At 37.8% G+C, this 27,266-nt stretch overlaps 1 protein-coding gene across 25 annotated transcripts in view; it reads left to right on the forward strand.

Moving 5' to 3' along the window:
- Positions 1-27,266, forward strand: part of ABI1 (abl interactor 1) — a 152,212-nt gene that overhangs the window by 85,345 nt on the left and 39,601 nt on the right. For all 25 annotated transcript variants that reach the window (XM_070254766.1, XM_023632057.2, XM_070254762.1 and 22 more), the window contains exon 2: positions 439-606. In XM_070254766.1, coding sequence (XP_070110867.1) covers positions 439-606 — 168 coding nt within the window. The remainder of the gene's footprint in view (positions 1-438; positions 607-27,266) is intronic.

Raw genomic sequence — 27,266 nt, forward strand, 5'->3', positions numbered from 1 at the left:
GCGGCTAGTGTCGTTCAAGCCTCCTGCAGGTCACTTAGCCATTCAAAATGGATGCTGAGGAGCAATGTTATGGAGTAGTTTAGCTAAACTCTCAACAGTGGTTTGGGAGCTTGGGGCTGACATAAGATCCTAAGGATGTAATGCAGTGAATTGGTGGCTGAGGAGTTTTAGGCAATTTAAAACTGACTGTTACAGTGTGCCTCTGGTGACAGTCACTTGGTGGCTCCTATAGTGGACCTCGGTGGATGGACTACTCAGGAGGGCATGGTTCCCACCTGGCAGATAGGGATTTCTGCCATGCCTTCACCAGTGTCCTGAGACTGTCTTCAGATTGGTTTAATAAGTTTTTGATTCAATTGGGTTTTTCTATTAAAAACTATAATATGACTCTGCCTTTCAATAGAATATAAGTATTTGTTGTTTTTGTTCTTATTTCAGGCTACAGACAAGAGAAAAGCTTTAGAAGAGACCAAAGCCTACACAACCCAATCCCTAGCTAGTGTTGCTTATCAAATAAATGCGTTGGCCAACAATGTCCTCCAGTTGCTGGATATCCAGGCCTCTCAGCTTCGGAGAATGGAGTCTTCCATCAATCATATCTCACAGGTAACAGCTGTAAAAGGCTTTAAATTCATAGTTTTTAACTGACAGCTTATGTCAAAGGAGTAGAAAGCCTGGAAATAACAGATTCTTTGCTCCTCTTCTTACTGACTAACCACAGTCATCATTTTCAGTCTCAGCTTTGAGTTCAGTAAACGTCCTCTTCCTTTTTTTGTTGTTTTGTTGTTGTTGTTGTTGTGGCAAAATATATATAACAAAATTTACCATTGTAACCATTTTTTAGTGTGTAATTCAGTGGCATTATAGATATTCACGTTGTTGTGCAGTCATCGCCACTTTTCCTGCTCTTCTTTTAAGATCTTTTTTGAGGTAACATAGCACATAATTAAGGCATTCAGTTTTATAAATTATGATACACAGATTACCCATGAGCCCATCAACACATTCAAGATAATGAACGTCCCCTAAAATTTCATCATATTCCTTTGTTATCCCTCCTTTCCATCCCCTCTCCTCAGGCTTTCTGTCACTATGGATTAATTTACATTTTCTAGATTTTTATGTAAAAGGAATCATATGGTTTATACCATTTTTTTGTCTGGCTTCTTTCATTCAGCCTGATTATTTTGAGATTCAACCATGTTGTGGTGTATAAAAATAGTTCATTCCTTTTTATTGCTGAGTACTGTGCCATTGTTCCACGTTTTGTTTATCCATTCACATGTTGATGGACATCTGGGTTGTTTTCAGGTTTTGCCTATTACAAGTAAAAACTTCTATGAACATTTGTGTGTGAGTCTTTATGTGGTCATATGCTTTATTTCCTATTACTTTAATGCCTCTGGGTAGAATGGATAGGTCACATGGTAGATGTCTGTTTAATTTTATAACCAAATTTCTAGCCAAATTGTTTTTCAAAATGCTTATACTCTTTTACCTTCCCACCAGCACAGTATGAGAGTTCTAGTTGCTCCACATCCTCACCAGCACTTGCTGTATCAGTCTTTTTAATTTTAGCCATTGCAGTAGGTGTGTAGTTATATCTTACTGTGGTTTTAATCTCCATTTCCCTAGTGATTGTCCATGTTGAACATCTTTTCATGTGCTTTCTATAGATTTCAGTATTTAAGCCTTGCACATCTTTTGTGAGATTTATTCCAAATTATATCATATTTTTGATGCTATTGTAAATGGTACTGTTTGTAATCTCAACTTGATTGTTCATTTCTTGCTTGTGTGTACAGAAATACAGTTGATATTTGTATACTTAATTTTGTATCCATGTTAATGTCACTTAATAGTTATAGTAGCTATTGTATGGATTCCATTGGATTTTCTACGTGGAAGATCATTTTGTGTGTAAATAAAGACAGTTTGACTTCTTTCCTTTGTATTTTTCTTCCTTTTTCTTTTCTTTTTTGCCTAACTGCACTAGTTTGAAGCTTTAAGACAATGTTGAATAGGAGTAGTGAAAATGGACATTGTTGTCTTGTTCCTATCTTAATGGAAAAGCATTCAGTCTTTCACTGTTATGTAAGATCATAGTCTGTTGGTTTTTCAAAGATATGCTTTATGAGTTTGAGAAAGTTAAGTTCCAGTTATAGTTTGCTGAGTTCTTATCAGGAATGGATGATGGATTTCGTCAAATCTTTTTCTGTGTCTGTTGAAATGATCTTTATTTTTTGGGGGAGCAGTCCTCTCAATATGGTGAATTGCTTTTTTTTTTTTTTTTGAATGTTAAACTAGCCTTGCTTTCCTGGGATAAACTCCACTTGACTGTGATGTATTATCTATTTCATGGATTGTTTGACTTAATTTGCTAAAATTTTGTTAAGGACTTTTCTTCTATGCTTCTGAGAATTGTTGTTCTTTTGTTTTCTTGTAATGTCTTTTTCTGGTTTTGATGTCAGTGTAATGCTGATCTTACAGAATGTATTGGGCAGTATTCCCTCCTCTTCAATTTTATGGAAAAGTGTATGTTGAATTGATACTTGTTCTCCCTTAAATGTTTGGTAGAATTCACCAGTGAAGCCATCTGGATCTGGAGTTTTCTTGGTTGGAAAGTTTTTAACTATATATTTAATTTCTTTAGTAGATATAGGGGCTATTCTCTTAATCTGTTCTTCTTGAATGAGCTTTGTGTTTTTCCGGGAATTTGACCGTTTCACTTTAGTTGTCATATTTATTTGCATAAAGCTGTTAATAATATTCTCTTCTTTTAAATCTGTAGAATCTGTAGTGATGTCACATTACTCATTGTTGATATTGGTAATTGGTGTCTTCCCTGTTTTTTTTGAACTGATCAGTATGGCTAGTTTATCAATTTTATTGTCTCTTAAAAAGAAAACCTTAGCTTTTGGTTTCATTAATTTTCTATATTGTTTTTCTGTTGCATTAATTTTCACCCTCATGTTAATTGACTCTTTTACTTATCTTGGGATTAATTTACTCTTATTTTGTACTTAAAGTAAAAGCTGAGGTCATTCAGGGCCTTTATCTTTTCTAATATAGGTGCTTTAGGTCTATAAATTTTTCTCTAAATAGTGTGTTATCTGTATCTCATAAATTTAGGTATGTTGTGCTTTGATTTTCATTCAGCTCAAAGTAATTTCTAATTCTGACTTTTGATTTCTTCTCTAGCCCAGGGGTTATTTGGAAGTGTGTTAGTTTTCAAATATTTCAAAATTTTGAAGGATGTTTTTGCTGTTGATTTCAAATTTAATCCCATAGAAGTCAGAAAATATTCTTTGTATGATTCAAGTCCCTTCATATTTATTAGGAATTGTTTTATAACCCAGAATATAGTCTATCTTGGTAAATATTTTGTGTGTACTTGAGAAGAATGTATATTTTATTGCAGTTTGGTGGAATGTTCTGTAAATCTCATTAGGTCAAGTTGGTTGATAATATTGTTCAATTCCTCTATATCTTTACTAATTATTCTGTATACTTGTTTTATTATTGAGGAAGGTATATTGTAATCTCTGACTGTGATTTTGGATTAGTCTTATTTCTCTTTGTATTTTAATCATTTTTTGTTTTATGTATTTTTGAAGCTATGTTATTAGGTGTGTAAATGCTTTGGCTTATAATGTCCTGTTGATGAATTGACTCCTTTATCATTATGAAAAGACTCCTTTTTTGTGTGTGTGTGTGAGGAAGATTGCCCTGAGCTAACATCCATTGCTAATCCTCTTTTTTTTGCTTGAGGAAGACAAACCCTGAACTAACATCTGTGCCAGTCGTCTTCTACTTTGTGTGTGGGATGACTCCACAACGTGGCTGATGAGTGGAGTAGGTCCACACCCAGGATCCAAACCTGTGAACCCCAGGCCGCCAAAGTGGAGCATGAGGAACTTTAACCACTTGTTCACAGGGCTGGCCCAGAAAAGGCTTTTTTTTTTTTTATCATGGGTAAACTTAGCTTTGACTAGGCAAACCTAATTAGTACAAGGACTGGGGAGATAGAGTGGGTTCCTACAATGGAAACCTTAACTGAGTCAATGCTCTGGGTTCTCGAACTTTTTCTTCTGAAGGTCCCTTTATATCTTAAATTATTGAGGATCCAAAAGGCCTTTGGTTTATATGGGTAGATCTTCCAATATTTATCATATCAGAAATTAAAACTGAGAAATTAAAACATTTATTAACTCATTTAACAATAAAATAAACTCATTACATGTTAATACAAAAAACATTTTAATGAAAAATAACTGTTATCCAAAACAAAAACAATTTTGAGAAGAGTGGCATTGTTTTTACATTTCTGCAAATTTTTTTAATGTCTTGTTCATTAGAAGATAGCTGGATTCTCATGTCTATTTTTGCATTCAATCTTGTGATTTGTTGTTTTGATTGAAGTATATGAAGAAAGTCTGGCTTCACACAGATATATAGTTAGAAAAGACAGGATCTTCAGGATGCCAGTTGGAGAACCATTGCTTTTTGGGCTTATTACAGTTTAGTCACTGTGGATATGTATCCCCAGTATCATATACTGGCCATCATGCTTTTATTTTTGAAAGTTTTCAAAATTGATAATATGTTTTCACTTATAGTTTCTTCTCGCTGTTTGTTATACAATTCTTGGTTGATCCTTACTGACTTTAGTGATATTTTTGATGCCCTTATCCATAATATCAAGGGACTTCTGCTGATCCCAATGGCCTATTGATATTTGTTTTAGGTTTCCTCATCAGTTTCTTAAAGATAGTTCATGAATTTAAAGATTAAGCATGCTGCTGTTCTTTGCCGCTTATTATAGGCTGTTGTGTCCCTCAGAATGCATATGTTAAAGTCTTAACTCCTGGTACCTCGGAATGTGACTGTATATGGTGATAAGGTCTTTAAAGAGGTCACTAAGTTAGAATGAGGTCACTAGGTGGGCCCTCATCCAATATGATTGGTGTCCTTATAAGAGGAGAAGATTGGGACGTAGACGCACTCAGAGGGAAGACCATGTGAAGACACAGAGAGAAGAGGGCCTTTTTCAAGCCAAGGGGAGAGTGTCTCGGAAGAAACCAACCTGCTGACATGTTGATGTTGCACTTCTAGCCTCTAGAATTGTGAGAAAATAAATTTCTGTTGTTTAAATCACCCAGTCTGCAGTACTTTGTTATGGTAGCCTGTTGTGATGTTCTTGGCTAGGAATGCTTGAGGCACTCAGCTGGGCTGTATTCACTCATAGCAAGCCCCACAGACGTTCCCTGACACTGCCACTGGGGCCATGTTTTGGCTGAATCAGCTCTCGTGGTTCTTATTACGATTCAAGTCACACTTTAGCAAAACCATGAAGAACAAGATTTATTACTCACATGTCCTGGAGGCATGGCCAAGGATCATGTAAGGGAAGGGAGTGTGGACCTTGGGCTCTGCCTTTATTAGAGTCTGAGGGTGGGGCGCCTAGGGTTTTGTAGATTCACTTTTTATTGGCAGGTTTAAAGCATAAGAGTGGAAATTACGGCACAGGAAGGGAAAAGCAGGGTCACTTAAGTGGTCACTTACTGAGGTCGCCCAGGGATTTCTAAGGGAACTTCATGGGTGGGGGCAGCCTGGTTCCTTATATAGTTGTTTTGTTAGTAGCTGTGTAATACAGCTGGCAAGTGTTTATTCAAGATGGACGTCTTTGAAATGGGTGCCTCAGCAATCAAAAGCTTAATGTCATTTACTTACACTACACAGACCTGGCAAACTTACCTAATACTGTTAGATCATCTTTAGCACTATCACTTGTTTACTTATTTTGTTTTTATTTTTCTTTTTCTTGCTGAGAAAGATTCATCCTGAGCTAACATCTATTGCCAGTCTTCCTCATTTTGCTTGAGGAAGATTCACCCTGAGCTAACATCTGTGCCAGTCTTCCTCTATTGTGTATGTAGGTCGTTTCCACAGCATGGCCGCTGACCAGTGGTCTAAGTGTGTGCCTGAGTACTGAACCTGGGCCACCAAAGCAGAGCAGGCTGAACTTAACCACTAGGCTACAGGGCCAGAGCCAGCACTATCACTTTTATACTTTTTGTCAGCTGTAATGGATATAAACTGTTCACCAGAACCTTAAATAATGGCAGAAAGATATAATGTGGATTGTTCATTGTCATTCCAAATGAGAAAGCATGGTATCTTTAGTTAGTACCCAGTAGCTAGGCGCATTCACCAGCATTTACTTCATTGGCTGACTTACCATGAGAAACATACATTAACTGCACTATTCAGTATTCTAATGGGTTTATATATACATCTAATATTTCTAAGATGAACCATATGGTGCTAGGCTGAGCAATGGCCCCCACAGATAACCAGGTGCTAATCCCTGGAAATCTGAATGTTGCTTTATATGACAAAAGGGATTTGAAGATGTAAGTTAAAGATCTTGAGACAGGATTATCCAGGTGCACTGTAAATGGGATCACAAATGTCCTTGTAAGAGGGAGGCAGAAGAGGATCTGACACAAAAAGCAGAAAGTGAAATGACAATGAGAGAGAGATTAGAACGATAGGGTGATAAGCCAAGGAATGCCAGTAGCCGCCAGGAGCTGGAAGAAGCAAGGAACAAATGCTCCCCTGAAACCTTCCAAGGGCGTGTGACCCTTTGGGCACCTTGCTTTAGTCCTGTAAACCTCAGTCTGGATTTCCGGTCTCCAGAACTGAAATACAATAAATTTCTGTTCTTTTTAAGCCACTAAGTTTGTAAATTTGTTACAGCAGCATTAGGAAACTAATACACGTGCTATCACAAATCAGTCGTAAGTGTGGTTTGACTTTATATTTTGTGTAAATCTTTGGTAGAGGTTGGTTCTTGTTATTTTCATGATGTGGATTAAAATTGTATTTTTTGAAGGATACAAAATTGTGTAATATCCTTAAAATTGTGAGGAAAACATGAAAAATTCCCTAACTTTCCTGTCAAAGTCCTATTATAAAATAGTATTTTTTATCTTCAACCTTGTTATTTTAAGACTGATATCTGACCTAAATAGTTGCTAACTTTCCCCTATTTTTTTAATACATTAACATTATAAGGCCCAACAATCAAATGGTGTAGGGCAAATTTCCTCACGCCTTTTTGGGAGTGGGAATACCTTTTTTTCAGATTAATGAAGCATTCTAGCTTTAATTGTAGTTATTAGCAAGGGTAAGTTTATACAGGAACGAGCTATAGTAAAGGTATACTAATACAGAGTATAGATGCTTCTCTGAATGTGAAATACATGCTACAAGAGCATATAAATGTATATTTGGGGGAGTTGAAGGACTAAACCTTGTCTTGGCACTAAACCTTATTTTACTATTATCTGAAAATAAAATTCTCTTAATTACTGTATGGATAAACATTTGTTTCAAAATTAGTTATCCTACCAGGGACTCTTATAGCACCTAGCACGGTGCCTGGTACTTAATGTGTGCCTTCATGTTAGTTGAGGGAATTTTTTTTTTTTTTGCTTTTATTTTTTTTAATTTATTTTTTTTATTGAGTTATTGATAGGTTACAATCTTGTGAAATTTCAGTTGTACATTAATGTTCGTCAGTCATGTTGTAGGTGCACCATTTCACCCTTTGTGCCCACCCCCCACCCCACCTTTCCCCTGGTATCCACTAAACTGTTCTTAGTCCATAATTTTAAATTCCTCACATGAGTGGAGTCATACACAGATTGTCCTTCTTTCACTGGCTTATTTCACTTAACATAATTCTCTCAAGGTCCATCCATGTTGTTGCAAATGGAATGATTTTGTTCTGTTTTGCAGCTGAGTAGTATTCCATTGTATATATGTACCACATCTTCTTTATCCATTCGTCTGTTGCTGAACACTTAGGTTGCTTCCACGTCTTGGCTATTGTAAACAGTGCTGCAATAAACATTGGGGTGCATAGGACTTTTGGGATTGCTGACTTCAAGCTCTTTGGATAAATACCCAGTAGTGGGATGGCTGGATCATATGGTAGTTCTATTTTTAATTTTTTGAGGAATCTCCATACTGTTTTCCATAGTGGCTGCACCAGTTTGCATTCCCACCAGCAGTGTATGAGGGTTTCTTTTTCTCCGCAACCTCTCCAACGTTTGTTGCTATTAGTTTTAGATATTTTTGTCATTCTAACGGGTGTAAGGTGATATCTTAGTGTAGTTTTGATTTGCATTTCCCTCATGATCAGCGATGATGAGCATCTTTTCATGTGCCTATTGGCCATCAATATATCTTCTTTGGAGAAATGTCTGTTCATGTCTCCAGCCCATTTTTTGATTGGGTTGTTTGATGTTTTGTTGTTGAGTTGCAAGAGTTCTTTATATATTAAGGATATTAAGCCTTTGTCAGATAGATGACTTGCAAATATTTTTTCCCAGTTAGTGGGTTGTTTTTTTGTTTCAATCCTGTTTTCATTTGCCTTGCAGAAGCTCTTTAATCTGATGAAGTCCCGTTTGTGTATTCTTTCTATTGTTTCCCTTCTCTGAGAAGGCATGGTGTCCGAAAAGATCCTTTTAATACTGATGTCAAAGAGTGTACTGCCTACGTTTTCTTCCAGAAGCCTTATGGTTTCAGGCCTCACCTTTAGGTCTTTGATCCATTTTGAGTTTATTTTGGTGAATGGTGAAAAAGAATGGTCAATTTTCATTCTTTTACATGTGGCTTTCCAGTTTTCCCAGCACCATTTGTTGAAAAGACTTTCTTTTCTCCATTGTATGCCCTCAGCTCCTTTGTCAAAGATAAGCTGTCCATAGATGTGTGGTTTTATTTCTGGGCTTTCAATTCTGTTCCATTGATCTGTGCACCTGCTTTTGTACCAGTACCATGCTGTTTTGATTACTGTAGCTTTGTAGTATGTTTTGAAGTCAGGGATTGTGATGCCTCCCGTTTTGTTCTTTTTTCTCAGGATTGCTTTAGCAATTCGGGGTCTTTTGTTGCCCCATATGAATTTTAGGATTCTTTGTTCTAATTCTGTAAAGAATGTCATTGGGATTCTGATTGGGATGGCATTGAATCTGTAGATTGCTTTAGGTAGAACGGACATTTTAACTATGTTTATTCTTCCAATCCATGTACATGGAATATCTTTCCATCTCCTTATGTTGTCATCCAATTCTCTCAGAAAGGCCTTGTAATTTTCCTTATATAGGTCCTTCACTTCCTTGGTTAAATTTACCCCAAGGTATTTTATTCTTTTTGTTGCGATTGTGAATGGTATTGTATTCTTGAGTTCTTTTTCTGTTGGTTCATTACTGGAGTATAGAAATGCTACTGATTTATGCAAATTGATTTTATACCCTGTAACTTTGCTGTAGTTGTTGATTACTTCTAACAGTTTTCCAGTGGATTCTTTGGGGTTTTCTATATATAAGATCATGTCGTCTGCAAACAGTGAGAGTTTCACTTCTTCCCTCCCTATTTGGATTTCTTTTCTTCCTTTTTCTTGCCTGATTGCTCTGGCCAGGACCTCCAGTACTATGTTAAATGAGAGTGGTGATAGAGGGCATCCTTGTCTTGTTCCTGTTTTCAGGGGGATGGGGTTCAGTTTTTGCCCATTGAATATGATGTTGGCTATGGGTTTGTCGTATATGGCCTTTATTATGTTGAGGTAGTTTCCTTCTCTGCCCATTTTGTTCAGAGTTTTTATCATAAATGGCTGTTGGATCTTGTCAAATGCCTTCTCTGCATCTATTGAGATGATCATGTGGTTTTTATTCCTCAGTTTGTTGATGTGGTGTATCACGTTGATTGATTTGTGGATGTTGAACCATCCCTGTGTCCCTGGTATGAATCCCACCTGATCCTGATGTATGATTCTTTTGATGAATTGCTGAATTCTGGTTGCCAAAATTTTGTTTAGAATTTTTGCGTCTATGTTCATCAGTGATATTGGCCTGTAGTTCTCTTTTTTTCGTGGTGTCCTTGTCAGGTTTTGGTATCAGCGTGATGCTGGCCTCATAGAATGTGTTAGGAAGTGTTCCATCTTCCCTAATTTTTTGGAATAGCTTGAAAAGGATAAGTATTAAATCCTCTCTGAAAGTTTGGTAGAATTCCCTAGGAAAGCCATCTGGTCCTTGGGTTTTATTCTTTGGGATGTTTTTGATTGCTGTTTCAATCTCTTTCCTTGTGATTGGTCTGTTCAAATTGTCTGCCTCTTCTTGAGTGAGCTTTGGGAGTTGAGGGAATTTTTGAATTTTAATGTGTTTTAGACATTATCTGAAAATTTTGAGGTTAAATAAAAATACTATAAAATGTAGCAAAAATTTCTGCTATAGCTTTGGTCCTCTCCCCGTCCCTTCCCACAATTTATATATATGTACATCTATAGATATATGCTAACATGATTTGTATCATTAAAAATATATATATGTTTACTTTAAGGGGCTGGCCCCATGGCCAAATGGTTAAGTTCGCGCACTCCGCTGTAGGCGGCCCAGTGTTTCGTTGGTTCGAATCCTGGGCGCGGACATGACACTGCTCATTAAGCCACACTGAGGCAGCATCCCACTTGCCACAACTAGAAGGACCCACAACGAAGAATATACAACTATGTAGCGGGGGGCTTTGGGGAGAAAAAGGAAAAAAAAAATAAAATCTTAAAAAAATATATATATATATTTACTTTAAATTTTTTTTTTTTTTTAAAGAATATGTACTAATCTTGTCCCTCAGGCTGTTAGTTATTGGAATGGTTCTAAAGCTTCATGCCATCAGATGACTTACATATTTTTATGTTTATGTGAGTAAATAATCTAGTGCAGGGATCAGTAAACTATGGACTAAATCCAGTGCACCCCTCCCCATTTTTGTAAATAAAGTTTTATTGGAACATAACAGCATTCCTTTGTTTACATATTGCTATGGCTGCTTTCACCACTACAGGGACATAATTGAGTAGTTATGACAGAGACCATATGGCCTGCAAAGCCTAAAATATTTACTCTCTGGCTCTGCCCAGAAAAGGTTTGCTGACCCCTTGTGTAGTGTTATACAAGCATTTGTTTAAAAAAATTTAAAGAATGTTCTTGGGATCTGACAACAGTTTCTCCAACTACTTGTGAGTAGTTGGTTATACGTGCTTATAAATTACTTTAAGTAACTTTTTTTAAAGGTTGATATGCTGACATTTCTGAAGGATCCAGAAATTGTAAGAAATGGAGGCTCCTGCAGATTGCGTGATGGCACAAATTCCATAAGTTCATGGCTTCATTATTTCTAGATCCTCAGCGTATGAAGCTTAGCTTGTATGAGAAATGATGGAAGTTCGTTCGAGGTTTGTTTTTATTCTGACACCAGCTGGTATACTGCAGCTCTATTCTGACACTAACCGCTCAGACTCGAGGCTGCCCCCATTTCAGACACCAGTGGCAGGTTGGCTCCCCATTCTACCTGCACTTCTGACCAGCTGGTTATAGATCTGGAGGGGTTTCCTACAACTCCCCTCAGGTTTGATGATTTACTAGATGACTCACAGAATTTAGGAAAGCACTGTCCTTATGATTACAGTTTTAAAGGGTAGAGATCAGGAACAGCCAAATGAAGAGACATGTAGGGCAAAGTCTGGGATTGTCCTGAACACAGAGCTTCCATGCCCTTTTCCTGTGGAATCAGTGTATTCACTAGCATATCAGTGTGTTCACCAACCAGGATGCTCCAGGAAGCTTTGGATGTTCAGAGTTTTTATCACATATAGACAGGATTGATCGAATCATTGGCCACGGGATTGAATTTAATCTCTAGCCTCCCCCTCCTCTACCCAGAGGTTGGGCTGACTCAAAGCCCCAACCCTCTAATCACATGGTTGGTCTTTCTGATGACTAGCCCCTAACCTGAGCCTTCTTGTTAGCGTAAACAAAGACATCCCTGTCACTGGGGAAATTCCAGGGGTTGGAATCTCCTTCCCAGGAACCAGGGACAAGGCCAGTCAAATTCTTTATTATACAGCAGATATCAAATTTGAAGTTTTATGGCCTGAAATAAATCAGTAAGAACGAAGGGATAATCATGGATTTGTTTTGTGGTTGGATCTGCGAGAAAATTCTGTTCTTACTGAAGTTTTTATAAAAGTCATGTTGGAGGAGGGCGTTGTCAATTTGTTTCATAAACAGTTGTTGCTTCCATACAACACTAGATCAAAAGATATCAATTGTGAGGAAGTTTCTCAAAACTGTTTTTCATATAATGATACTTGAAGTATGGTGTATTTATATAAGTAGATTCTCAAGTTGTTAATTCTATAGGAGAATATTTAGTGTTTTAGATAACTGAAATTTCCTATGTTAATCACATTAAAGGAAATCTTTCTGATATATGTGCCTTTTTTTATATTTACAGGTAGGCTATAGGCAGTCCCACTCCTCCCTGCCTTGCATTTGATAGAATTTGCAGGTTTTCTGTGCGTAAAAGAATCTCTGGGAAGTGCAGATTTGGGTGAATAATCCCCAAACATTTTTTCGTCTCATGATTTTATTCTCACTTCGTAGGGCAGATCAGATTGAGGTCTGCAGTGACAAGATTGATTTGGAAATGACGGGTATCAAAACTTTGAAGTGTCTATATTTCCTTTTCTTCCTTTCTGAATCTACATCTGGCACCACTGCTACCCGAGAGTGGTCTTATTTGTAGATTGTTTGTGCTAGATGTAGTTCCGGGACAAGTACCGTTTTCTTACAGTTGTTTCTGGTTTGTGAAGAAAGAAAGGGAGAGTAAATGTAGTGTTCAGGTGTAAGTTGGTGAAATGTCTTGTATTCAAAGATTTTCATTTTTATTTTTTAAGTGACAGTTGATGGCAGTCTTTTTTGTTTTTTAAATGTTGTTACTGGCCAATAAAATTGGTAAAAATACTTTTTCTTCCTCCGTCCCTCCCTCCCTTTTTGTATGTCTGTCTTTCTCTTCTCTCCTGTCTCTTCTCCCTTCTTCTCAACAATTTACTGATATGTGAAATTCATAGTTACAGTAACCAAAGCTGTTCCATATTGCAGTCACCTTCTAACACGTGCAGACACACCAGCCCACTGGCCCACCTCTGAATGAACAAAGAAGAAAGAGACTTGGACCATCGACCTTAGAGCACCAGATTCTTTTAAGACTATTGAGAACAGGGGCCAAGCTGTGAGTTTAGTTTCTTTTCCACAGTAAGCCAACCAAGCTTTCCTCCTGTGTGGTAATGACAGAGTAGTTCCTATTAACCTTCCCACGGGTAATTTAAACTCCTAACAAAGTGTAAAAGACGAAGTCTCCCTGAAGAGCAAACGGTAACAGGCAGAACGAGGGGGGAGGGAGTGTTAGTCTACGCTTGGAAAAAGGAAACAGCCTGGTGGGTTTGCTGTTTTTATAGCCACTTGACACCATGCTAGGCAACTAAAACTCAGTAGAAAACTGCATTCTGCTTGATGAACCAGAGAGCAGAGTTCACGGTGACCGCAACAGCTGGAAAGTGAGGAAAAAGAGATCTGAAGAGAGGGAGCCACCACTTCTGCAGTAGAAGTTTGCCCATATCACAGGCTCACCCTGATCTGTGCATGTGTGGAACAGACTGCAAGCAACCTAGCCAAGGCTACAAGAACTCAACACAGCTTTCAGCTGCTGCCCATCCTAGAGGAGACAGTTTGGAGTTTAAGGCCAGCTAAGTTTCCTGTCAACACTTTTCAGAGGACTATAACAGGATTTAGTGTTTCTACAAGGTATCATATACCGTGTACAGGATATCTATAATTACTAGACCTATGGAGAAATGGGTAAACATGACCAAAACTCAAGATAAAAGGCAATCAATAGAGATCAACCTTTAGATGATATATATGTCGGACAAATAACTCTTTATTTGACTAATCCTGAATTCAGGAGATTGAAACTTTTTCTGGTTAAAGGGAATTTCAAGACACTGATTCTAGTTTCATTCTTCAGTATTTTTTCTCATGTATCCTGAGGTCTAACCTACAGTTAACAGGTTGTTAGTCTCTTGCACTAGTGTTACTCACTTTCCCTTTTCCTTGGTGTGCTTCTTCCCTGTAAGGCATTATTTACTTGGTTAATATATGAATCAAGGTCCAGGAAACAGAAACCACTCTAGGTATTTGGAGTAGGAGTTAGGTCTCCATGAATGATTCCCGTGATTCAAAGAACTGACCCACTAGGGCTGTAACCTCTGAAGATGCCGTTGGATTTTTTTTTCCTTGAGGGAGATTGGCCCTGACCTAACATCTCTGCCCATCTTCCTCTATTTTATATGTGGGATGCCTGCCACAGCACGACTTGATAAGCGGTGTGTTGGTCTGCTCTCGGGATCCCAACCGGCGAACTTCGGGCTGCTGAAGCAGAGCACGTGAACTTAACCGCTATGCCACTGGGCACCTACGACTGGAATTTTTGAGTTTAAGAACCTGATTCAAAGATTTCAAACTAAGGATTAGAAAGCTTCTGCCACTGTTGTTACTGCCTTGCCTGCCTCTTGATACTCACACAGCTGGTAACTGGGCACTGGAACTTGGAGGCCAGCTGTTGCCCCCACTGTAGTTGCCTCTCAACAACAAAAGAATTAGAGCATGGATACTGGAACAGCACTTTGAAAAAAATCTCATTTCTCAACTTGCTTGCCAATAGAAAGTAATGTAAAAGGGTAGTAAGAGATCTCTAGCTCACTTTCAATTTCCATATCCCATAAAAATGTATTTCATTGGCAGATCTGAAATCGTATCCAGAAGCCTAGCTGTGAGAACAACTGGACAATGTTGTTTTTAGCTTTCTAGCTTCTGCAGTGTAAGAAAGTACTCTGGGGGTGGGGGTGGCGGGGGAGAGTGAAATGAAGATTGAGTGCGCTAATTGCAGCATGCATTAAACTTATCTACCCTGCCTTAGCACATTAAACACATACCAAATGCCACATTTACTGTGTGGCATTGCTTTTTCATTGTGGGGAGCTTTTGAAAGGCAACAGATTGTATTATTCAACTTTTAAAATTCTAGAGCCTAGCACTATACCTGCCATTAGACTAAGCATTCATTAAGTGTTTGTTAAAATTTTCATTGGGGGGGGAGTTGGCATGTATACTATTAAATACAATCCATGGAAGTATTTAATAAACACTTTAATGGAGAAAAAGTCCTGTGGGCGTATAGTTTGGGTGGCGTTGAAGGAGTGACGTTTAAGTTGGGCTTTGAAGGAAGCATGTGCGTTTTTCATGTTGACATGGAGTGCAGATGCATTCCCGTGTGAGGTAATGGCATTAGACAAAGATACAGTGGGTTGTTCAAGGTGACTAGAATGTAGGGTGTCATGTTTGGAATGGAGAATGTACCTGGAAGTTAGTTTTGAAAAATAAATCTCAAGTTCTAAATTTCAATTCCTTTCCCTTTGATTTGGTTTCATTGATGTAGCTGAATGCTGACTTATGTTATGTTGGGGGAGAGGTAGTATCCTTTTGCTTCTCTGCTTCTCGTATCTGCTTGGTGCTGGGACTATACAGCCCCTGAATCAGAGCAACATGTTCAGCAGAAAGAGAATCATTCTTCTTAACCATCATCAGATGGCAGACTGACGTGATTAAGCCCTGAAAGCAAAGGAAAGATGGTATCCTCTGAAACTTGGAGACTCTCTTCTTTACTTTCAAGGTAAACAGCACGCTATCCTGCCTCTGTTCAATATGCTTTTTTGGAGAAATGAATCACCCAAGCCCAGATTCTGCCTCAAATAGTCTGTTTGGGGTGTTGAGGAGGCAAACCTCCAGTCCCCTCTCTGTTGATCACAAAGTTTGTGCTAAACCATTTTTCAGTTCTGTCCTAATTAAATAATACAGCGAGAGACTGTTCTCATTTCACTTAGAGTAAGGACTGCCTTTTTCAAAAAGGAACTTTGGAATCTTCCTTCTTAAAGCCTGATTATAAATAGCTAGTTTGGTAGTCTCATTCCACATCTTTTGAGCTTTTGGTTGTCTCTAAGCCATTCACTAGGCTACAGCTTGAACCTCCTAATCCATTTCTGAGGCTTCACAGTAGCCTAATCTTGTTTCAAAGCGTGGAAATGTTTTTTCCCTTCCTTTAGTTTAAACTTCAGGTATCTTAGCATGGCATAAAAGGCTTTTTGATCTAATCTCTTCCAACTCTCATTGCATTCGTGCCATGCTCAACTTCTAGAAGTGTTCCAAACTATCATGTAAATTTGTACCTCTCTGCTTTTCCGTAATCTGTCTGTCTTACTTGGAGTTAACTGTGTCCTGTCTCTGTTCTGCTTAACACAAGGCACCATCTGAAGTCTTCACCGATCGGCTCAGGTAGAGTTGCTGGCTCTCTTTGTGCTGTGCTGTCTACTTGTTCATCTGACTTTATCAGTGACTTGAGGTATATGTCTGTCTCCCCTTCCTTAATCTTTAAAGATAAAGACCATGTTTTATTCGTCTCTGTATCCTCAGTGCATACTAACTGGCACTTAAGAAGTGGTTTGAAAAGTATTTGTTGTCTGCTTTGGAGTCATAAAGATCTGGGTTTAAATGCTAGTTCTGCCATCATGTGATTTGTTCAGATTATGTAACTTCTTTATTTTTCTCATATGCAGAATTGGGACAGTAGTGCTGACCTTAGAGATTAAATAAAGAATTGCATGTAAAGCATTTAGCCTAACACTTGGATATAAAATGTTGGCATTATTAGTCGCTATATCTACATCTGTTCTTTCTCCTGTATTCAGTCTCTCTTGCACTCCCCCTTCCAATCAACACGTAAGCGTATTTGTTTTTTCCTGTCTTAAAAAACACTTTCCTTACCATACCCTTTGAGATGTTACCTTTTCTCTTGACAGTTCACAACCCAAGTTCTTGAATCTGTCATCTTGTGGCATCTTCTTTCTCCAGACATATGTATGCCTCAATCCCTTGTGATTCTACTCCATGGATGTTCCTTTTGCAAAAAGCAGCGATGATATCTTTTTCTAAATCTAATAGCATATATTTTTTTCACTTCATCTTTGTTGCTTTTATTTGTAGCACATGACAAATTTGTAACTATGTTTATTTGTATATTTACTTACTTAATGCTTGTTCCTTCTATTAAAAGTAAGTTTAACGATGATAGAAACGTCATCTGTTTTGTTCATTACTATATCACTAGTGTCTCCTGTAGGGCCTGGACAGGAGTAGATCCTCGAATCTTTGAATTATCAGTGTAGCACTTCAGAAAATCTATAGTCCTTTGCAAATAGGATGAAAGGTGTCAATGCTGTCTTTAGAAAGTTTTCCATTTCAAAGCAAAATGGAATGTACCCTCGTGTAAATTTTGAGTTATCAATGGTTTGGTTCAGAATCTTAAATGGATTACTTAATGTTGTCACTAAAAATGTTTTTGCCTGCCTGGTCCCTGAAAAAGTCAAAGTATAGAGAATTTTTTTAGAAAAGTTGAAGTAGCTTAGAACTTGTAATTAGGTATTACCAGTTTTGCATTCTTCTCCACACTCCCGCTCTGCCTTGTAGTCCTTGTGAAATGACCCAGGCAAGAGCTGTTCAACCAACAAATAAGAGAGAGAATTGACTTCTACCATTAAAAAAAATCTCTGTGCCTATTACTTTTATTAAAAACCTACACCCACCTCCATCAGGTGATATCATGTCAATTCTTAAACTTTGCCTTCAGGATAATGGCTAGATTGTTACCGTGGTATTGATGCCAGCATGATCTTGTCTCCCTTTGCCTCTCTAGCTTCTTTCCTTTCTCTTTCTTGCTTCAAACGTCCTCATTCATTTACTGTTGTAGATGGTACCTTTGGAATGTCCGTCTCCCCTATTTCCTCTGCCTGAGTAACCCCTGCTCATTATTTAGGCTTTAGTTGAATTGTCTCTGCCTTATGGAAACCTTTTCCTTGGTTTCCAGAAGGCTAGGTTTGATTTTCGTAGTACTTCTGTGCAAGCCCCTGACGGATATCTGAGCTTCCTAGTCCACTCTCTGTCCCTCTGGTCTTTGCCCTGCCAGGCTTACCTGTGTGGATTTTGTCAGTGGGCATCTGTGACTTCTGGTTTCAGATGGAGTGCAGCCAGTGTGGAACACAGGTAGGTCAGAGGCAGTGAGGAAGGTAAGCTCAGAAGATTATTTCCCAAGTTTCTTCCCTGTGAGTTGGCTGTGTCCCGAGACAAATCATTGCTCCCTTTATGGTGGCTTCCTCTATGTGACTTTCTCTTCCAAGTTTCGGTAATCTCTACTGCCCCTTATCCTTTTGGACTTAAGGGTACTGCTTCTGCTGCTGACACTAGTTCCTGTACCTTCCATTTTCTTTCCTTCTCCCTCACCATTCCTTTGTGTTTAGATCCTCTGTACCTAAATGCTCTTTGAATTATTCTAACTGGAAGTCTGGTTAATAGAACCCATCATGTGGTATTTCTGATACCGCCTTCTCACTCTCCAACAGTTGCCTGCTTTTTCCTTGCCCTCTCTTAGGTAAATAGGAGGCTCAGTTGAAGTTCTAAGCGCCGTCTTTCCACTTTAGACAGGATAGTGCTACTTTTGTTTATGTTATATATTGAGATTCCATGTAGATTGACTTGAAATTAGAATTGCACAATGAAAAAGATTTGAAAATCAGTAATGGCAAGGAAAAAAATCTTAAAATCTTTTTAATGGCATTTAAGGCTCTTTAAAGGCTGATGCCTGCCTTTATTTTCAGCCTCATCCCTTACTACCAACCCTTCTTGGACTTTTACGTTCCAGGATAATAAATGCTCTCTGCCATGTCGCTGTCCTGGCACATATTGTTACAGACCTGTTTCACCTAGCCAGCTCCTACTCATCCTTGAGGTCTTACCCTAAATTTTATTAAAGGGTGTTTTTTCTCTAATGCTCCTTTCTGTCCTGCCTCCCACTTGCACACATATTATTAGGATTCTTTAACTGTTTTCATAGCATCCTATGCTTTCCCTTCATAGCGTTTATTATTAGAATTATATAGTTATTTGTCCTGTTATTCAATATCTGCCTTCCATAGGGGTCTGCTGTGATCAGTGCTTTATTCCCAGTGCCTAGCATGCATGCATCCATTTATTCAACAAATAAAGGGAAGGAAGTTGCAATGGAAGGTCACAGAATCTCTTTGGAGCAGTGTGATGCAGAGAACGTAAGACCATTAGAATTTGTCACAGTTTTGAATGGGGCCATCCCCTTTTAATTTTAATTGAAAAAAAATCCATGTATCCTCTTTTTAGAGAAGTCTTATTTGGTTGTGTTCCTCCATAGACTAGTGGAACATTGATCACTAAATACCTCTGAATCAGTGAACTGAAAAAGACAGTCCTATTCTCATTTTTATGACTATGTAATAAAGATGTCTTAAAACATTTTTAGGGGAACAGTTTTAAGCTTACAGAAAAGTTGCAAATACAGGACAAAGAACTTTTTATTTTGAACCATTTGAGAATAACTTGCTGTTATGATGCCCTGAATGCTTTGGTGTATGTTACATTCTACTGCATAACCATAACACAATCATCAAAATCAGGTAATTAATACATAGAACATTGCTACCATCTAATCCTCAGTTCTATTTTTCAATTTGCCAGTCATTCCTATAAGCTTATAGGAAAAGGATCCAGTTCAGGAGCATTTAGTTATCACGTCTCCCTAGTCGTCTTCAGTCTGGAACAGTTCCTCACTCTTCCCTTGACTTTACCTCACTTTGATACTTTTGAAGATTATAGGCCAGTTAATCTATAGAACGTCTGTCAATATGGGTCTGTTTAATGTTTCCTCATCATTAGATTCAGGTGATAAAGTTAGGTGACATTTTGGAGGCAATAGCTTCCTATTTGAAAACCATTCCCGTGGTCGTAATTTTTTAAAGAAACTTTTTGTCGTTTACATTTTAAGTCTTTTTCTAAGTGTTTTTAGTTTTGGGGTTGGTAAATTCATAACAGTCTTTAAATATAGAGGAAACCTATAAAGAACCTGGCATTGTACATCAAGGCATAACATCCCTAAGGATATTTTGTTAAGAGACCGACAAAATTTACTGTCATAAGAATTTTTATTTAAACTAGTCAGGAATAATTTATTCTGCTATATTTTGACATTAAGATCATTTCAAATTTAAAAATTCTTTGGCTTCTGAATTGCAGTCGGTACTTGAGAGCTTCTAAGACTTAAATAAGTATGTTTAATTATGGCAGAACTTACTTCTAAAATAACCCTTTTGGTTAAAAACAAATTGTACACATTTTAGCTCTCAGCTTTAGTTCTGAAATAATTTGAAAATCCAAATGCAGGCAGTGAGAATCACTGTTCTAAGCCTATTTTTAGAGTTTTTCCTTTTAGCTGGTTTCCTTTTTGGCCACCTGCAGTTTGTGTGCAGTTGCACGTGTTCATTTTTTCTGAAACTGTCCACCCACCAAGCTTTGCATGTAAGTAGTTTCTGTAATGCTTTTGGTTTGTTCTTTTTGAAGAGCGAAGTATAAATTATAAAACCTTCATTGAGTATTTAAATTCATTTAAAAATATTTTTGATAAAATCCAGCAATATTACAGAATGAAGGACTTTCTCCCTCTAGGAATCCTCTTCACTTGTAGTTTATTTTGTCTCCATATTATTAATATGTTACATATTAACATATAGAATAATATCTTTTCTATTCTTTTAATTTCAACTTTTTCCTGCCTTTTTTTTTGAGGAAGTTTAGCCCTGAGCTAACATCTGCCAGTCCTCCTCTTTTTGCTGAGGAAGACTGGCCCTGAGCTAACATCTGTGCCCATCTTCCTCTACTTTTTATATATAGGACGGCTGCCACAGCATGGCTTGCCAAGTGGTGCCATGTCCACACCTGGGATCCGAACTGACGAACCCCGGGCCGCTGAAGTGGAACATGCGCACTTAACCGCTCTGCCACTGGGCTGGCCCTTTCCTGTTTTTTAAGATTTGTCTCTTCTAAGCATAACTGGATTTAAAAAAAATACAGTGTGATGTTTCTTTTAACTGGGGCATTTATTGCATTTACACTTAATGTAGTTATTGATATATTTGGATTCAAATGAACCACCTTTATGTTGTACTTTTTATTTGTGTCATCTATTTCTTTTCTCTCCTTTCTTACTTTCTTCTGGGTTAATATTCTCTTTTGGATTTACATTCTTTGGAGTTCTTATGGTGCGTATGGAGGCTGCATGTGTGTGTGCATGTGAATGCATGCTGCCTCTTGCTTGTGGTGAATTATTTCCTTATGTGTTTTATAAATTTTGATTGTGAGCTCATCTTAAGATCTCATCTTTGAGCTCTCTGTCCAGTCTGAGGGGAATACCATTCATAAGATAAATTGGACGTATATTCCTGGTCAGTTTTGTTCTGCCAAGTGTTCGAGGGGTATCATCAGTCCAGGACTACTTAGCGTTTGTTCATGGGAACATGTTACACTCTCCAGGACAAACCAACCCGCCCCCTGTGTGTGTAAAAGTTTCCTATAGCAGCTGTACTAAATTACCACAGACTTAGTGGCTTAAAACAACACAGCTTTACTATCCTATAGTTCCAAAGATCAGAAGTCTGAAATAGGTTTCCCTGGGCCAAAGTTAAGATGTGGGTAGGGCTGTGTTCCTTCTGGACGTTCTATGGAAGAATCTGTTCTTTTGCCTTTTGTCAACTTCTAGAGGCCTCCTGCATTCTTGGCTGGTGGCCTCTTCCTCCATCTTCAAGCCAGAACACTCTGATTGGCACTAACCCTCCTTCCTCCCTCTTCCCTTTTGAAGACCCTGCTGATTACATGAGCCCACCTCAGTAATCTCAGATAATCTTCCTATCCCAAGATCCTGAACCTGATCACATCTGCAAAGTCCCTTTGTCACGTCAGTTCTACCTGCCCATCTTCAGCAAGCCGAAGCCTTGTGTTTTGTTCCCATTTGGCATAAAAGTGCAAGCCCCTTTGTGAGTGGCCAGCAAACCCCTATAGGGTAGCTTCTTTCATGTTTTCTCTTCTGGGTTTGCGTCCTCCCTTCTTCCTGCTCTCCCTAGATTTTCTTTACTTTCTTTAGCGTTGGATTATGAAGTTTTGGAAGATGCTGTCACCATCTACCAAACATGTTTAGGTAGTTTGTAGTGGGAGAGTTCTCAGGTTATCTGCTCTGCTGTATTGCCTGACTTGGCATTCCTTACATTAGCAAGGCATTAGTGAGTTTTGATGAGATATAAAGTCTGTCACTTCTATTTTCCTATTTTTAAATTTAAAATGCTTTTAATTTAGCTGCAATAAAAAAAAAAACAATGAATCTTGTCTTTGAAAAAGCTTTTCAGTTAACTGCGATTAAAATCAGTTTCTCTATTTGAACACTCTGTTTTACTCTTATCAACAAACTGCATCTTTTTTCTTTCATCTGACCCAGACTGTCCTGGTTTGCTCTGATTCTGTTACTCAAGCAGACCAAGAATCTCTCTTATCACGTCTACCTCCCTTCTTGACTGTCTGGTCAGGGGGTTCTTTTTCAAAGAAAATTTTTATTTTCTGTTTTTCAGTCTCATTTGAGCTAAAGGCGTATAGATATTGTTCTGTGTCCAGTGCTTATCACTGGGCTTCACTTCACAGTTTCCTCCTTCCTTCCCTCCCTTTGATGATGTATGAATGTGGTTAAAGCCAGTCAGATACTACCTAAGGGATATAATGAAAAGCCAGGTTCTGTATCACCCCTTTCTATACCCAGTCTTGCTCCCTCATGCACTTATATGGTGAGTACTGTGTATCAGACGTTTTACACACATAAACACCTATGAATTAATTCATCTTCATAGTAGTCCCATCTTACAGATGAAGATACTGATACACAAAAAGGTTATGTGACTTATTCAGGATCATACAGCTATTAAATGGCATTATTTGAACCAGGCAGTCTTGTTTTAAAATCTGGTTGTTATCACTGTGCTGCACTGTCCTTAGCTTTAGACTGAAAATTGTTTTCCCTCAGACTCTTAAAGGCATTGGTCCATTTCTTCTAGCTTCCAGTATTGTTGAGATGTCTGATGTGTGTCTGATTCTAGATCTTTTGTATGTAACTTAATCTTTTTCTTTCTGGAAACCTTTGGAATGTTGACTCTCTTTAGCTGTGGTATTTTGACATTTCACAGTGATATAACTTGGTATTGGTCTTTTAAAAAGTACACTGTGCTGGCATGTGGTAGACCCTTTTGGTCTGGAGATATGCCACTATATTTTTGGGATATGGTATTTATTTGATAATTTCTGTTCTACTATGTTCTCTGTTCTTTTTTTCTAGATGTGCTATTCAGATATTAGACCTTCTGTGTTCATATTTTAGTACTGTTTTTCTTCCTAATTTCTGTCTCTTCTTCAACTATAAATTCCAGTGTATCTGTTTTAATTTTTACTATTCTTTTTAATTTTCAAGAGTTTTCTTGTTCTTCCTTTTTCACAAGCTGACTTCTTGTTTATTAATGGGTCATCTTTTATTCTTCTGCATATAATATAAATACTTTTTTTAAAGAATTCCTCTGGGGGCCAGCCCAGTGGTGTAGTGACTTGAGTTCGCACACTCTACTTCAGTGGCCAGGGGTTCGTGCATTTGGATCCTGGGTGCTGACCTACACACTGCTTATCAAGCCATGCTGTGGTGGCATCCCACATATAAAATAGAGGAAGATTGGCATAGGTGTTAGTTCAGTGACAATCTTCCTCAAGCTAAAAGAGGAAGATTGGCAACAGATGTTAGCTCTGGGCCATTCTTTCTCACCAAAAATAAATAAATAAATAAATGTATTCCTGTAGTTTCTGCAAAATCTTTTTTCTAGTTTTGTTTGTTTTAGGGTCCCCCTCCTCCGTTATGAAATGTTCCCCCATAATCTGGTGATCCTTGGCTGTCTGCTTCTATTTAAGAATGAGGAACTAAAATTCTTCTGTAGAAACTCAATAATTATGTGACAGAGACTGTCACTTGGTGGGGTGATTGGACTTTGAGCAGGGTGCCCCAAATTTTCAACATATAGAAGTCTTTTCTTGTGCCCTTCTATTTCTGCAGTGGAGAATTTTCTGATTTCTTTCATGAGAGTTGCATTCATGAGGGCAGTGCTGGTGTTCTGAGAACATGGTGCGTGGAAGGACTGGGAACTCCACTGTTCATTATTGAGACACTCAATTTTCTAGCTTTTAGCACTGTTCCTCACTTTAAAAAAAAGTTTTATTGACAGATAATCCACATACCGTATAATTCACCACTTAAAGTGTACAATTCACTGACTTTTGATGTATTCACAGAGTTATGCATTCATTACTACAGGCAATTTCAGAACATTGTCATTACCCCAGAAAGAACTCCTCTGTACTCCTTAGCTGTCGCTCTCCAGTCCCTGCATCCTCTCTCCACCCAGCCCGAAGCAACTGGTAATCTACTTTTTATCTCTATAGATTTGCCTATTCTGGATACTTCATATAAATAGAATCATGCAATGTGTGGTCCTTTGTTATGGCTGCTTTCACTTAGCGTGATGTTTTCAAGGTACCTCCATGTTGTAGCATGTGTCAGTACTTATTCCTTTTTACTGCCGAATAATCTATTCTGTGGACATATCACATTTATCCATTTATCGGTTAATGAACATTTGGATTATTTCCACTTTTGGCTATTATGCATAAAGCTGCTATGAACATTTGTGTACAAGTTTCTGGGTAGACATGTGTTTTCGTTATATTGGTTATATACCTAGGAGTGAGTGGAATTGCTGGATCGTATGGTAACTCTGTGTTTTACCGTTCAAGGAAGTGCCAATGTGGCTGTACCATTTTACATTCCCAGCAGCAAAGTGTGAGGTTCAGTTTGTCCACATCGTCACAAACACTGTTTTATCTTTTTTTTTTTTAAAGCCATCTTAGTGGGTGTCAAGTGACAGCTCATTGTGGTTTTGATTCTGTTCCTTGGTTTTATAGTCTGTAGGACCTGTCACTTCCAAATTCTGAGCCTCTCAAGGGTTATTTTTTTCTTTCAGGATAAATTGTCTTGCTGTTTGCAGGCATTCTGGTTCTAGCTTCCTCTATTCTGATCAGTAATCTTCCCTCCATTTGCTTTCTGATACCAAAGATTTATTGGAAGTTCCTGTCCACTGATTTTTCTCTTTTTATTTCCCCTTATCCTTCTAGGGAGGAAAAAGCTTTACATTTTACATATTTAATAATATATTGCATTATATTATTGGTTAATTTGTGTATATAAATTAATTGGTTGGCAGTCATTTTGGTGAAGTCTATGGAGGGAGAGACATTAACATGTAATCATTTCTCTAAATTTAATATGAAGTACCGATTTGTACCTTTAAATATCTTCTCTGTATAAATATCCCTAAATGTAGTCATTACTTGTAAGAAGTATTATAAGACCAAAAATAGTCTTCTGATGAATATGAAAGAAATGAGGAGGCTCAGAAAAGGCTACTATTGAGTATAATCCAAATCCTTTCAAAGTGTTGGATTTGACTCTTCTGTTCTGATAATACTGATTTGCATTCCTTGTTATATGTTTAATATAGCTGGGACATCTTAAATGAACTAAGTAACAATATTTAACTTCTTTTTTTTTTCCTGCTTTTTCTCCCCAAATACCCCCAGTACATAGTTGTAATTTTTTAGTTGTGGGTCCTTATAGTTGTGGCATGTGGGATGCCTCCTTATCGTGGCCTGATGAATGGTGCCATTTCCACGCCCAGGATTGGAACTGGTGAAACCCCAGGCTGCTGAACTGGAGTGCACGAACGGTTCTCGGCCATGGGGCCGGCCCCGAATTTCTAAGATTCCTTATAAGAGTTGTATTTATTATTGGCTATAAACTTTAATGATTTAGTATCATCTAGTAAACTCAGAGTTAAACACTTGGATATGGATTGAGAAACAGAATGATAATAATAGTAACAGTAAAAGCTAACATTTATTTAGTTCTTTCTGCATGCCAGGCACTGTTGAAAATCCTTTATATATATTAGCTCATTTAATCCTCATAATCACTTTGTGAAGTTGATAAAATTTTTTGTATTTAAATCTCACCCATATGGTAAGAAAACTGAGGGCAAAGAGTGGTTTAGTAACTTGCCCAAGGTCACATAGCTAGTAAATGGTAGAATGTAGTTTTAAATCTGTGGAATCTGGTTTCTGAGCCTGTCCTGTTAGTCTTAGACTATAATGCCTGACATTCCTACAGCATTTGAAATGTATTATCTTCTTAAGAAGGGAGAGACTCTCATGAAATACTAAAACAAATGTTAATTCTTAGTAAGAAGTAGTAGATTGGGGGAATAAGTACAAGTTCGTGACCTGATATTTAGAAGATAAACTGTGATCTAGTGTTCTCTTAAATGTTCATATTTATTTTAGGTCTTAGTTTGGATCAAAAATGGTTATAACTAAATTAACAAAAGTAACAAAATGTTAAACTATAACAAATTTTTTTTTTGAGATAGATGTATAATTACCATGTGGAGTGTTCTCTGGTGTGTCTTAAAGTCTTAAGCAGGAGGGGCGGAGAGAGAAAAATGTCATTGGGTGGTACTAAAAAATTGGGTATGGGCCAAAGTCTTAGTGACAGATCCAGTTTTTCCCAGAATAAAATATTTCAAAATAATTCTGATCCAAGTGTTTTATATTATGTTTTTCCACCAGAGTCTTATTTTGCAGCTCATCTTTTCTAAATAGATCTATTTTATAGTGTGTATATATGGGTCTTTCTGAATCAAGTTAACTTCGCAGTTGATTGGGACCTTGTTTCCAGCTTATTGAACAAAGCTCTGTAAGACAGAATTTTGGGCAGAGGGCCATTTCCAGAGTCTGGTCCAAATAAGCAGTAACAGACAAAGATTGTCTCTTTCTTGGCTGAAGGCTGTCTCTGTGTGGCTCGTCTCAGGACTCTCTCACACTTCTTCTGCCCCTTTCATACTCCTCTCCTTGTTCTATTCAGGGCAAAAGTGTTTCGATTTTCATCCTGTGGTTATTCTTTCAGCAAACGTTTATTGTGCTTTTACTTATATACAAGGTTCTTTGCTTGAAACCTATAATGCCCGCCCTGTGTTGGCAGTGGCAGTTGAGGATAGTAGGCCTTCCAGTATGAAATTGTAGAAGATAGTGAAATATTAAGTAGTTCTGCCATATCATACCTCTTTCCCGCCTGCCTTTCTGTCTTTTGATTATTAGAAAGGATTTTTCTGGAGGATCTTTAAAAGAAGTAGATGCTTCCACACCCCTCTCCCCAAAGTGGTAAGGAAAAGGAAAGGAACATAATTAAAACAACATATTTCTATATAA

The sequence above is a fragment of the Equus caballus genome, chromosome 29, assembly GCF_041296265.1.
Source record: "Equus caballus isolate H_3958 breed thoroughbred chromosome 29, TB-T2T, whole genome shotgun sequence".
In the NCBI taxonomy this organism is placed as follows: domain Eukaryota; kingdom Metazoa; phylum Chordata; class Mammalia; order Perissodactyla; family Equidae; genus Equus; species Equus caballus.